Here is a 14,369-nt window from a genome sequence, read left to right as displayed (position 1 = left end):
GAGGCTGGTGTAAGGTGGTTGACTGGATTGTTTAATGAAATCTTCAGGACGACAAAGATGCCCGAGGCTTGGAGGTGGAGTACCATGATCCCTCTCTATAAGAATAATAACTATAGGGGGGTTAAGTTATTGAGTCACTCTATGAAGATCTGGGAGAGAGTGGTCGAGGTGAGGCTGAGACGGATAGTGTCTATTTCGGAAAACCAGTTCGGATTTATGTCCGGCCGCTCGACGACGGAGGCAATCCACCTGGTACGGAGGTTGGTGGAACAGTATAGGGAAAGGAAGAAGGATCTGCACATGGTTTTTATCGACCTGGAGAAGGCTTACCACAAAGTCCCCAGGGAGGTGCTTTGGAGATGCTTGGAGGTGAGTGGAGTACCGCTGGCATATATCAGAACAATTAAGGATATGTATGATGGAGCGAAAATCCAGGTGAGGACGGCGGGAGGAGCCTCAGAGCATTTCACTGTCCTGACAGGATTGCACCAGGGATCTACTCTTAGTCCCTTTTTGTTTGCATTGGTGATGGATGTGTTGACGCGGCGTATTCAAGGGGAGGTGTCGTGGTGTATGCTTTTTGCAGACGATGTAGTTCTGATAAATGAGACTCAAGGGGGTGTGAATGACAAATTAGAGGTGTGGAGGCAAACTCTTGAGTCTAAAGGGTTCAGGGTGAGCAGAAGCAAGACAGAGTATGTGGAATGCAAGTTTAATGAAGTGAGGCGGGAGAATGAGGTAGTAGTGAAGCTGGAAGCACAGGAGGTATGTAAGAGGGATAATTTCAAGTATCTTAGGTCCGTGATCCAGAGTAACGGTGAGATTGACGAGGATGTTTCGCACCGTATTAGGGCGGGATGGATAAAGTGGAAGCTCGCGTCGGGGGTGCTGTGTGATAAGAAGGTGCCGCCCAAGCTTAAAGGCAAATTCTACAGGGTGGTAGTCCATCCGGCCTTGTTGTATGGAGTGGAGTGTTGGCCAGTTAAGAACTCCCACATCCAAAAAATGAAGGTGGCAGAAATGCGGATGTTGCGCTGGATGTGTGGGCTGACTAGAGGGGATAGAGTTCGGAATGAGACTATCCGGGAGAAGGTTGGTGTGACTTCAGTGGAGTGCAAGATGCGGGAAGCCCGATTGAGATGGTTCGGACACGTGAAGAGGAGGGACATGGATGCCCCGGTCCGTAGGTGTGAGAGGCTAGTGTTGGATGGTTTTAAGCGGGGTAGGGGTAGGCCGAAGAAGTACTGGGGTGAGGTGATTAGGCGGGACATGGAGCAGTTACAGCTCACCGAGGACATGACCCTAGATAGGAAGGTCTGGAGGACACGAATTAGGGCAAAGGACTAGGGCCAGTTTGGGTCGCTAGTGTAGGGAATTACTCGGTGGGGGTTTTATTCCTGTTATGATTCCGTGTTCCGTGTTCCATGTTTTAGTACGAATCTGTGTGCTTTCCTCTGCTTTCCTCTGTTTTATATTACTTATGGGTGCCGTATTTATGTTATGTAATCTGCTTCTGTGCTTTATTATGTGTTGGTGTGGTATCTCGTGCCTTGAGCCGGGGGTCTATCGGAAATAGCCTTTCTACTTCTTTAGAGGTAAAGGTATGGACTGCGTACATCTTACCCCCCAGACCCCACTAGGTGGGAATACACTGGGTTTGTTGTTGTTGTTGTTGAATTGTATAGGAGTATAATGCATCATTTACTGTATATATGTGCATCTTAGTATATGCATGTGTGTTGACTGTTGAATATGTTTTTATTTCATTTTGTATATAATTGTATTTAGGGATTGAAGAATGTAATATGTAAATCATTGTATATTGTGTTATACCCTTATACCAACGGTGTATTCATTTACTATATATATGATTGATTATATGTGCAGCTCAGTATATGCATGTGTTGAATATGTTAGAGTATGTTTTTATTTTGTTTGGTATATCCTTATATTTAGTAGTTGAATTTATCTTTCATATATGTATGAGCTATATTTTTTTGGGTGATAAATGTATTTGATTTTTAAAATCTTCTGACATATACAAAAGTCAAGTAGTCAAGATGAGAAAATTTAATAGTGTGCATATATACCCCTTTGTCGATACATACTTGACATAAAATCAAGCTACATCTAGTGTGGTTGTTGAAATAGTTGTAGATAAGCTTATTATAATGTGACCTTTGTTTTTTTTTGGTTCACACTTGGTAAAAACTTATCAAAGACTTTTGGAAGATTATTTTTGGGATTTGTCAAACAAAGTTGTTAATCAAAGACTTTTGGAAGATTATTTTTTGATTTTGTCAAATAAAATTGCTATTAAAGATTTTGTTGTAAATTTCTCTCATTCACATACAAATATTGAAATTTACATGTGTTTTTCATCATGAATGACATCAACAAGCCCTTTTTGATCTCTATAAATAAGAACTTTCTTTCTCATTCATGACACACCAATTGAGAAGAACACCAACATTTGAGAAGAATTTAATTGTGTCTGTTTTCTTCTTTGTAGAGACTATTTGTGAAAGAGTTGTGTTGGGAAGTACAGAACCTCTTCTTTAGAGTGATATTTGTGAGATTTTTCTCTTGGATATTTGGGATATTCTATTTAATTACACTCTAATTTTGTGCTCTCTTTTATACTTTTGTACTCTCTTTTGTTTAGTAAAGTTGTTCCACCTTTTGGTTGTGGACGTAGGTCAAATTGACCAAATCACGTTAAATTCGTGCCTCCTTTATTTTCTCAACTTATCGTTATTATCGTCTTTATTATTGTCTTTAATTGATTACCACTATCCGCGGTTCTTGATCCTAACACTTACTGATCCAAACACAGTTTACACCGCCAACTATATTATAGTTGACATACAAAAGTAACATGGAATAAAATTGACATACATGAAAGCGTAGAGAGCTAAGAAAAGGCATTGAAATTGAGAAATGGAAAACCATTTGATTCCTATAGAAAGTTGCCTAGATACTTATATATGTTGGAGAAATCAAACCCAAAAAATTACATAAACTTGCAAAAATCGAAAGATGGGAGGTTTCTCTAAATATTATAGAGCAACCATGATCGTGGACGGGAGCTTTCTTAAAGCAACTTACAAGGAGATAATATAATCGGCTTGAACACAGGATGCAGGTGGTAAGCAAGTTAAAAGTTAAAAAGTGTTGGGGAGATTCATTAGGTTAATCTCTTTAATAGTTAATTTAAAAATACTGTTCAGAATTTGAGGGAGATGGGATATGAGATTGTCAAACCTAAACCACAGTATGCCTACTCAATCCATAATGTAAAAAATCTTAAGGGTCAAGAGATTGTAGTGCTGGGATCAAGATTAGTTTATTCCATTTTTAGTAGGAATTTTTATTGGTTTGGAACTTTAATCAGAGAAACCAAAAGGCACCACAGGTACAACTTAACAACAACGTGGGAGCCAACACCGACACAAACCTCTATAATTTCAAACAAGGACTATAACAGTTTACTTGCTTTCAGATCTGTTAAAGGGGAAAAAGACACCCCGTTCATAACTACTTTGATTTGCTGCACTTGAGCCGTGGGACACGATCTCCGTAAACTCTACCCTTCCCAAACCCACCTGAGGGATTTCATTGGGTATGTTATTGTCATTGGAAAAAAGAACAAAAAAAAGTTCAACAAGAGGATAGCAACAGAAAAAGCTAACTACACCAGAACTTGATCACTAAGTTCACGCGCAAATGAATATATTATGCAGCTGTATACAACACAAATAAATGGTACACGGCAGAAAGAATAGTAAATACAACTGTGATCATTAACAAATTCAAATGTAAGCTAAAAGTTACAACGTTAAAAAAGTAATGGTCCTCCGAACAGTTTGTTCTGTTTCCTGCACTCCTTTTTCCTTTTACATGGAGAGGCAATTGATCGATCTCCAGTTTGTAATGGTACATACATAAACTAATTCCAGAGATGAACTACTTCCAGAAATTAATTTGGATGAAATCAATTTTGGAAGGGAAAAGAATTACAAGAAGTTGCTGCATCTGCTCCTCTTAGAGGAAACCTCCATCTGTCCATTTGGACTCTGATTTTCCACCATGAGCAACATGCTTATTATTGGGTGCACTTTGGAAATCATCAAATCCATCATCCTTACCATCATCCCAACCAGCCCAGCCATCATCATCATTACTGGATGTGGCCCCTCTGGTAGAATTTTCTTTCCTGTTGTCATTACTATCCCAATCATCCCAGGATGCTGAGCTGACAGAATTGTTGTGCCTACCAGACGATTGCGCTCCTCCAGAAGAATTCCATCCTTTAGATGCCTGACTGGATTCCTTATAATGGCCATTTCGTTCATTTTCACTTCGTTTCCAGCTATTGTCCCTCGAGTTTGGACCCTCGGCAAATTCCTCAACCTTCTGCGAAGCTAAAGCTAAGACCCCCTTCATGATACCCCAGCTCTTTTGTCCAATCTCAGTTGTTTTTGTTGCAACAACATTGACTGTTTCATTCACCTTCTGATCATAACCACCCTCTGCCATCTGTAAGAGGGATTACACAAGCATCTTACTGAATATTCATAAATCCCTCTCTCTTTGTTGAAAACTAGAAACAGTGGAGTTGAGAATACAGGCTACATTTCCAAAAACATAAATGAAAACTGAAAATACACAACTACCAGTACTTTTGAGAGAGAGAGAGAGGGAGAGAGAGAGAGAGAGAGAGAGAGAGAGGATGACTCCTGCTCGATTAAAATGTACAGAATCAGTAAATTGACTATTACGCATCTGATAGAAATTCTCATCCCTCTGAGGATTGAATAATCACTATGTATGGACTCTTTAAGTGATTGAAGAAGGATCAAATACAAACTAACCTTGAACTTTAGCAGACGACAAACTCCAACTTAGAGCATAAATAATGGAAATGTATATTGCAACCTTTCTACCTATGATGCCAAGTTCCGTTAACTCTTAAGTCACAAATGTCAGTTTTAATTAATACAATTCAACTATACTTTCTTTCTCATTGTGAGATAAAGGGTGGCAGACAAATTATACAGATGTTCACTTTCATATAGAGTAACTCCCAATTTGAGAAGTTCTACTTAGGGTTATACCTAGAGAGGTGGAGAAAGATGCAAAATATCGTGGAGGAAATCTTGGTAATGATACATCCTAAGGGACATTATACTGAAAGACTATCTTATCTGAACCTCCCTAGTGGCAGCTCCTAGAGAGAGGATCCACTTAGCTAACTAAACTAGTACTTACTAGGCTTTTCTGAAACACTCTCTATCTTATTTAAGATATTCAAACTATAACATATGCATAGACTGTTATGGTTTACCAGACCGAATAGGTCCATCTTTAATCAAAGATCGCAGAGCATCTTATGAATTTGAATGGCCTTTAGGGTGTCTCAAGAGGTTAAAACTAAAAAAAAAGTTTGAGAAGATATCAAGTAGCTATTAACCCAAAATTTCTCAGGCTTAATACATGTAAGGTTTACACTATTAAAAAAATTCAAAGTGTCCTCGATGAAGCTTAAAAGCCAGTAAAGCTCACAAAGCCAATGTAAAACAGCATGAGCATGTTTTACTCAATCTATCTTATCTCCTAATAGATATTCAAATTCCATCTGATCTCATGAAAACTAGAATAATAGCTAAAAGTTTGATGAAAAGCATCAACCAATTCTCCCTTTTACTAAACCAAATTTTGAATTGAATCGGAGCATTATGTGGTCCGGCCTTGTGCAGGTCCATATGGAAGGGTTGCTGAGATATCAGGATTTGATTCTACTAGATCCCACATAAAATGGATATCTATGGCTATCCATATATGAAAGTGAAATAGCAATCATATACAATACTCAAACTTAGGACTTCATTCTTAGTGGAACATGTCTTAATTTTTAGTTGAAACAAATTTTGCATGCAATATCATTCAAGACTTACACTGATTATTTTTCTTTCTTTTTTTTTTTTTTGATAACCGTGGTGTCCGGGTCAGCTTGCGCGCACCTTGACTAAATCCACGGGATACCTACCACCTCCCACCAGCAACAGGCACCAGGTAATACAATACTCGAACTTAGGACTTCATTCTTAGTGGAACATGTCTTAATTTTAGATGAAACAATTTTGCATGCAATATCATTCAGGACTGCACTGGTTATTATTTTTTTTTTTTTTATAATCGTGGTGTCTGAGTCAGCTTGCGCGCACCTTGACTAAATCCATGGGATACCTGCCACCTCCCACCAGCAACAGGCACCAGCCACCAGGTAACTTTGTCCACCAAGGCTAGAACAGTTGGGAAGAAAACACCTAGTGTTTGTCTCTGCTGGGAATTGAACCTGAGACCTCATGGTACTCATCCCAACTTCATTGAACCACTAGGCCACACCCTTGGGTGCAAGACTTACACTGATTATCCAATCTCAATACTTGATCCAAAAAAAAAAAAGAGAATATAATCTCAACTTTCAAATCTCTGATACTTAAAAAAAAAAAAAAAAAAAAAAAAAAAAAAAAAAAAGGCAGCCTGATCCATGAAGCATCCCACGTTTATGCTAGATGCATGTCAATCATGTAAGTTTGATACATCACAAGACATAGGTTGGTACACTCACAAAATAGACAACTTACTAATACAAGTTCAAGTTACAAAAAAATGGTCTACCAAAGAAAATTCCAAAAATTACATGTGTACGCGTGAGTGTGAATCATGTAGAAGTCCCAACCCCTTAACAAAAAGATATAGGTTGATAGTAATGCAAAATGACTGTAAATAGTTTCAAAAATTGAGCTTCAAATGGCCATCCATTACTTCCCTTTGCTTTATCCCCCGCATTTATAAACATAATCCCAATGCTTCGTGGCACATTACTTAGGACTTGGCATTGTGCAAATCCAAGAGAAGTTTGTAATGCAATATGTCAATTTATTGACATTGGATCATTCCTTTGATCAATTGACAACTGGCCCATTCTTTTTTCCATCCATTCAAGACTACCATCTTCTCAATTTATCCACTTCTTCCTCACTTATTACATTTCTCCAAGATACCCATGAAACCTCCATCTCGCCCTAGCACTCACTTATTTTACATCAGAAACCCAAGAATAAATAACCTAGATTTCGTTTTTCAAGAATTAAAATGGATTGACAAATACTTGTAAATCCAAAGTACGGATAAAGGAAGACTTCCTCCTACATTTGGGGGAAAATACATGGAATGAATCAATTTAGTATACCAATCAATTCAAAGTACCTTAGAGCCAAACTCCTTGGACCCTGCTTGAACAACAGTTGCAGCAGACTGCGCCGCTGAGGCTGCTATCATAGATAACCTGCCGAATCCCTGCACACATAAAGAAGCAACCTCGTCAGCTATACGTAAACAAATTTTGACACTTATATACTACAGTGTCATTTTTTACTGTAATCAGCTCATTATAAACCAATGATAGATAATTTTATCTATATTAAACATGACTAGATAACCGAGAAAACAACATAAGCAACTGTACTGATACTGCAAACAAGATTTACTTCAAATGTAAGTTAAATTCTACATAGATAAACATTACACACCATAAGCAACAAAGGCATACTAATTATCTCAATCTTTATACCTGAGTTACGGCAGAAAAAACATCGCCTTGTGAATTGTAATTATTATTATTCCTTGGCATTGGGGCAGGACTTGATCCAAATCCAACATACTTCCCTCCTTGAGAAGGCGGAAGTCCCTCTGGCCGCGAATCATTCTCAGCCATTTTCCTAGCAAAAAAACTATCCTTATTCGCTGCAGACGCCTCATACTGTGCTCGTGTAACATCATCAGTAGACTTCGACCTTGCAGGCCCACCACCACCACCTCCACCACTCCTAAAATCACTCACTGTCTGATTTCTCTTCATATTACTATTACTATTACTATTCCCACCATCATCAAAATTATCCCAATCATCCCAACCAGAATTTCTACTTTTACTACCACCACCACTCAAAGGCGGTCTAGTGGGTCCAGTTAACGTTTCTTTTACAACAGGTGGATCTTTCCAGATCTTTCCTTCAGCAAGTGATTGAATCTTATCACGATAAACAGAAGCAGCTTTCGAATTGTATTTCGTAACAATATCAGTCTCTTTTGAAATTTCATATGACTTCATGAATCTGATCAAGTTTTCATTACCGCCCAGCTCCATTTTCCGGAGCTGGATCTCGGACCATGAGTCCATAGTAACGGACCTAACGAATGAAATATGGACACCTAGACCACGGTGTTTGCCAGAACATTCCAAACACATGAAAACGCCGTAAGAAACAGAGGCCCATTGTGGATTCTTCTGAGAACAATCGACACAGACTTTGTTACCGGGTTGGGATTGGAGATCTCGGAGACGACGTGATGCCGCCATTGGAGAGGTGAGGAAATCGGATGGCCCGGATCCGATTTGGGAATATGGGTCGGGTATCGGATCTGTTGGAGAAATGGGGGAATGGAAAATTTAGATGTAAAAGAGAGAGATTATGGGGTGATCAGAACAGGGGAGGAGGAGAAGCTGTTAAAAGAGAACGAGGAAGATAACCGCTGGTTTACAAATAAGACTGCATTGTCAGGGAACAAAAATGTAAATCGAAAAGTACTTTTGTTATGGTAATCTTTTTATCTTAAAATCGTTTGATGTATATATTTGCTAAATTCCCATGTCCGTCATTCCTGCTTCCTCACTAATTTTATCAAATCATTTCTAATTAATTATTATAAATTATTTAAATATTAAAAAATTAATAATATTTAATAAAAATATAAAATAAACATTTATGACATGTCTGCATAAGTTGCTTCAACCATAATTTTATTATTTCATCGCTAATTAATTACTATAGGTCATTTAAGTATTAATACGTGATTTTACTATATCACCCCTAATTAATTATTATATGTTATTTAAGTATTAAAAATTAATAATATTTAAGAAAAAATAAAAATACACAATTATGCATATTAGAGGCTTGGAAGCAGGAGGCGGTCGTCATGCCTGCTTCCGCCGTGATTTTACCATATCATCCCTAATTAATTATTATATGTTATTTAAGTATTAAAAAATTAATAATATTTTTAAAAAATATAAAATAGACATTTATGACATGTCGACTTCAGCTGCTTCAACCGTAATTTTACTATCTCATCCCTAATTAATTACTATAGGTCATTTAAGTTTTAGTCTGTGATTTTACTATATCACCCCTAATTAATTATTATATGTCATTTAAGTATTAAAAATTAATAATATTTAACAAAAAATAAAATACACATTTATGACATGTCTGGTTTAGTTGCTTCAACCGTAATTTTATTATTTCATCCTTAATCAATTACTATAAGTCATTTAAGTATTAAAAAAATTAATAATATTTAATAAAAAAATAAAATAAACAAAAAAATGATAAACAAGCTATTGAAGTTTTAAATTAATTTGACATCTTATATAAGGCCTGTCTAAAATTTTTTTACAACTAATTTTTATATTAATTTTTTTATACCACTTCTAATAAGTTATTTCCTAATTTATTATTATATGTCATTTACATATTAAAAAATTAATAATATTTGATAAAAAAAAAAAAGTAAAATAGACATTTATGACATGTTTGCTTTAGTTGTTTTAACCGTAATTTTATCATTTTATCCCTAATTAATTATTATGAGTAATCTAAATATTCAAAAAATATTTAATAAAAAAATAAAATAAACAAAAAGAAGATAAATTAGTTATTGATGTTTTAAACTAACTTGACATCATATATGAGGCCCGCTTAAATTTTTTTCACAACTATTTTTTATAGTAATTTTATTGTATCACTTCTAATAAGTTATTATGAGTCACTTAAGACATGTCTGCTTTAGGACTTCAATCGTGATATTTGATTGACTCTCGAAATTATATCAGTGTCACTTAAATTGAAATAGAAGAAAAAGTATTATAAATTTCAGTAATTACAAACTTAAATTATTCTAAAAATATAATAGACTATCAATGCTACAAAAGTGTGGACAAGGAGAGTATTATAAATTATAATGGCAAACAACTTAAAATAGTAAATTACAATGTCAAAAAACTATTATAAATTACAATAGCTAACAACTTAAAATATCTAAAAAATATTTAAAATATAACTAATTATTAAAATTTTATTTGTATCATATAAATTGAGACTAAAAAATAACATATATTGGGTCCGTGCTAGCATGGTCCTTCGATATCTAGTTAATATACAAAAGAGATTCAAATTTTAGAAAAGATTATTTTCTAATTATTTTAATTATTTAGTATAGGAGTAAAAAAAAATATAGTATAATGAACCAATATTAAAATAATATATGTATTAAGTGTGGAATAAAATTGAGCTTGCTCGAATGATCCAACCAATACAAAAGTAATTATATAAGGCGATAAAAATCTAGTTAGATTATTGCAAGTACAGTTGGCGGCAGTCTTTCATTTGGACATTTCTAGACAAGTACACGATGCACGTCTCATTTGAAAATTTCAAATATATAAGTTGAGGAGACATACGTCGATTTTGAAATATTTATTGCATCATAAAATTATCGAAATATCCTTGGTAGTCATTTAATAAGGAGCAAAAAGATATTTATAAAACATTACTACCATATATAATTCAATTACAAAGGTCTAAATAAAAATATTATTAAAATAATACATGAAGACAAAACTAATAAATATAAGAAAAAATCAAAATGCATGTGTAACCATTTTATTGCACCTTAAAAATGAGGACAAAACAAATAAATATAAGAAAAAAACAATATGTATGTTTAACCATTTTATTGCATCATAAAATTACCGAAATATTCTTGGGGTATAAAAAACAAGTAATTTATAAGGAACCAAAAAATATTTATAAAAAATTACTACCATGTATAATTCAATTACGAAAGTCTAAATAAAAATATTATTAAAATAATATATGAGGACAAAACTAATAAATATAAGAAAAAAATAATAAACATGTGTAACCATTTTATTGCACCATAAAAATAAGGACAAAACTAATAAACATAAGTAAAAAGCAATATGCATGTGTAACCATTTTATTGCACCATAAAATTATTGAAATACCCTTAGTAGTCACTTAATAAAAAACAAAAAGATATTTATAAAAAAAAGTATCATGTATATTTAATTACAAAGGTCTAAATAAAAATATTATTAAACTAATACATAAAGACAAATAAATAAATAAATAAATAAATAAATATAAGGAAAAAGCAATATGCATGCGTAATCATTTTATTGCATAATAAAAATGAGGACAAAACTAATAAATATATGAAAAAAATCATATACATGTGTAACTATTTTATTGATTACTATATATAAGTCAAGATTGGGGTGATTAAAATTACCGAACTACCTTTGGTAGTCACCGCAACCTTCACTTATATATAGTAGTAAAGTAAAGTAATAATAATAATAATAATAATAATAATAATAATAATAATAATAATAATAGTAAAAAATATATAGTAGTAAAGTAAAGTAATAATAGTAATAATAATAATAATAATAATAATATAATAATAATAATAATAATAATAATAATAATAATAATAGTATTGATAATAGTAAAAAAAGTAGTAGTAGTAGTAATAATAATAATAATAATAATAATAATAATAATATATTAAAAGTGTGAAGACCCTTTGAAAAGTAATTTGAATTTTTTGTCATTTACTAAAAGACTCTTCTTTAGACAAAACTTCTTTTCATTATTTTTTAATTTATTAATTAATTATTTTTTATTATATTAACTAAACTTCATATATTCTCCTAAAATATATGGTAGGAGAATTAATTAATATTTTTCTTTCTACTAGATTTTCTAAAATATATGGTAGGAGAATTAATTAATATTTTTCTTTATGCTGTTAAATTAGAAAAATACTCCTAAAATAGGACTCTATTAATTAAGAATATATTTCTATAAATATTGAGATGCCCGTTAAACTAGAGAACAAACTGATTCGCCTATTGGAAGAATATGATTGATGGTCCTCTAACTTGATTCGATTGCATGTCTAGATAGTGGATGCTTGATTTTCTAACTCTCAACTTATTCACTATTTTTGTCAGCATAATAGAATTCAACAATATGTGTATATATATATATATGTTCTTTGTTTTAATTCAAAATCATTCTTTAGGGTCAAAATTTTCGCTCAGACAAGAATTAGTTGAATCAAAATCGAAACTTTGTGATCACTATTATATTATTATTTTTATAGTTTACAAGTTCGTAGATGAATGTCGGTTGGCTTTGAAGAATTTCTTGTGTAAAAGTTAAATTTAATTGTATTGTTTTGATATCTTTATTATCTTATTGTTTTATTTTAATTTACAGATATTAGATGAATGTGGGTCAGCTTTGAATTTTTTTTTAGCTAAAGGTTAGCTTTAATTGTATCATCGTATTATCATAATATCTCTATTAGTTTGTTATTTTGTGGTAGTTTACAGTTCGTAGATGAATCTCGATCGACTTTGAGAATTTTTTGTGTGTAAAATTTAAGTTTAATTGTATTATCTTGATATCACTTTTATCGTATTATTTTATTATAGTTTATAGGTGATAGATAAATGTGGGTCGGCTTTAAGATTTTTTTTATGTAAAGGTTAGGTTTAGTTGTATTATTTTGATATCTCTATTATCGTATTATTTTGTTATTGTTTACACGTGGTAGATGAGTGTCAGACAATTTTGAAAAAAAATTTGTGTGTAAAGATTAGATTTAATTGTATTATTTTGATGTCTCTATCATTGTATTATTTTGTTACAATTGACAAATGGTAGATGAATGTCGATCGACTTCTAAGAATATTTTTGGTAAAGGTTAAATTTAATAAATAAATTCACCATCTTTACACACTCAAAAGATATTAAATTAAATTAAATTATTATATTCATCTTTATTATTTAAACAAATATCCTATTTAGTGTAATGTTTGAACTTATTAAAGTGAGATAGTAGTAGTAATAGTAATAGCAAAAAAAAATAATAATAATATAATAATATATAATTACTTATAAATGAAGGATTGATGTACTACACAAAAAGAAAATAAATAAATATAAGGAAAAACAATATGCATGTGTAACCATTTTATTGCACAATAAAATAAGGACAAAACTAATAAACATAAAGAAAAAAATCATATGCATGTGTAACAATTTTATTTACTATTATATATAAGTAAAGATTGGGATGACTAAAATTACCGAACTACCTTTGATAGTTACCCCAACCTTCACTTACTTATAGTAGTAAAGTAAAGTAATAATAATAATAATAATATAACAATAATAATAATATAATAATAATAATGGTAATAGCACAAAAAAACATAATAGTAATAATAATAATAATAATAATAGTAATAAAAAAAGTAATAATAATAATAATAATAGTAATAGCAAAAATAAATAAATAATATAGTAATAATAATAATATATAATTATATTACTCTTATATATAAATGAAGAATGAGTACTACTATTATACATGAAGGATGGGTGTACTAAAAAAACAAAATAGTAGTACACCCATTCTTCATTTATATATATATATACTAGATAGGTATTACATTTGTTTATTCTTTATTTTTCAAGCTTAAGTCATATTGTTCTCAAGCTCAGTTTTTCATGTTGAAAGTTTCATAATAACATATCCTGAAGTTCATTTTTTTAGTTTAAAATTTCATACAAGATTGTATCTCCAAGTTTTGTTTTTTCACCTCAAAACTTTTAATTATAATTTGAGTTCAGAATTTTAATCAAAACTTTAACATTGTCAACTTTACTATTATGAGTTTGAATTTTTCAGTTCAAAAGTTAAAACATTATATCCAATTTCAAAAGCATATACATATACATGAACTTCCTGTAATGTGGGCCTATACGCTTCACCAGGACTCCATCTTGTTGATACCTGTTCCAGAACAAGAAAGAACCTACTTATGTAAAGAGAGATAGAGAGAAATCATATGAGTGGCAGAATAAGGTGAAATAAATTATTGAAAAATTCCCCCACCTCCCACCCCCGCCACGAGGGAAAATGCATTAGAAAACAAAGGGATCATGCTTGATATAATAAAGGTTATAAATTAAACTAAAAAGATAATAATTTTTAGTTATCCAAGTGGATTATCAACATCGACCAGATGTCAAGAATTGAAAAAGCATCATGAATATGCTTCCTACGACATCAAATGTGGAGAATCGGCAAGTTTTTAGCCATAGTACATGATTAATCATATTTCTGCAAGCTACGAG

At 32.3% G+C, this 14,369-nt stretch overlaps 1 protein-coding gene across 1 annotated transcript; it reads right to left on the bottom strand.

The window, feature by feature from the left end:
• Nucleotides 1-3,779: 3,779 nt before the first annotated feature.
• On the bottom strand, nucleotides 3,780-8,743 carry LOC107843485 (probable ADP-ribosylation factor GTPase-activating protein AGD6). The gene is made up of 3 exons (XM_016687795.2): nucleotides 7,640-8,743; nucleotides 7,276-7,365; nucleotides 3,780-4,539 (listed from the first exon to the last, which is right to left on the bottom strand). Exons 1-3 carry the CDS (start codon nucleotides 8,426-8,428, stop codon nucleotides 4,045-4,047), a joined length of 1,374 nt encoding a protein of 457 aa, XP_016543281.1. The 5' UTR covers nucleotides 8,429-8,743; the 3' UTR covers nucleotides 3,780-4,044.
• Nucleotides 8,744-14,369: the final 5,626 nt, after the last annotated feature.

This window comes from Capsicum annuum, chromosome 10, assembly GCF_002878395.1.
Source record: "Capsicum annuum cultivar UCD-10X-F1 chromosome 10, UCD10Xv1.1, whole genome shotgun sequence".
Lineage (NCBI taxonomy): Eukaryota > Viridiplantae > Streptophyta > Magnoliopsida > Solanales > Solanaceae > Capsicum > Capsicum annuum.
Note: the sequence above shows the minus strand (reverse complement) of the source record. Positions and strands in the feature narration are given on the sequence as shown.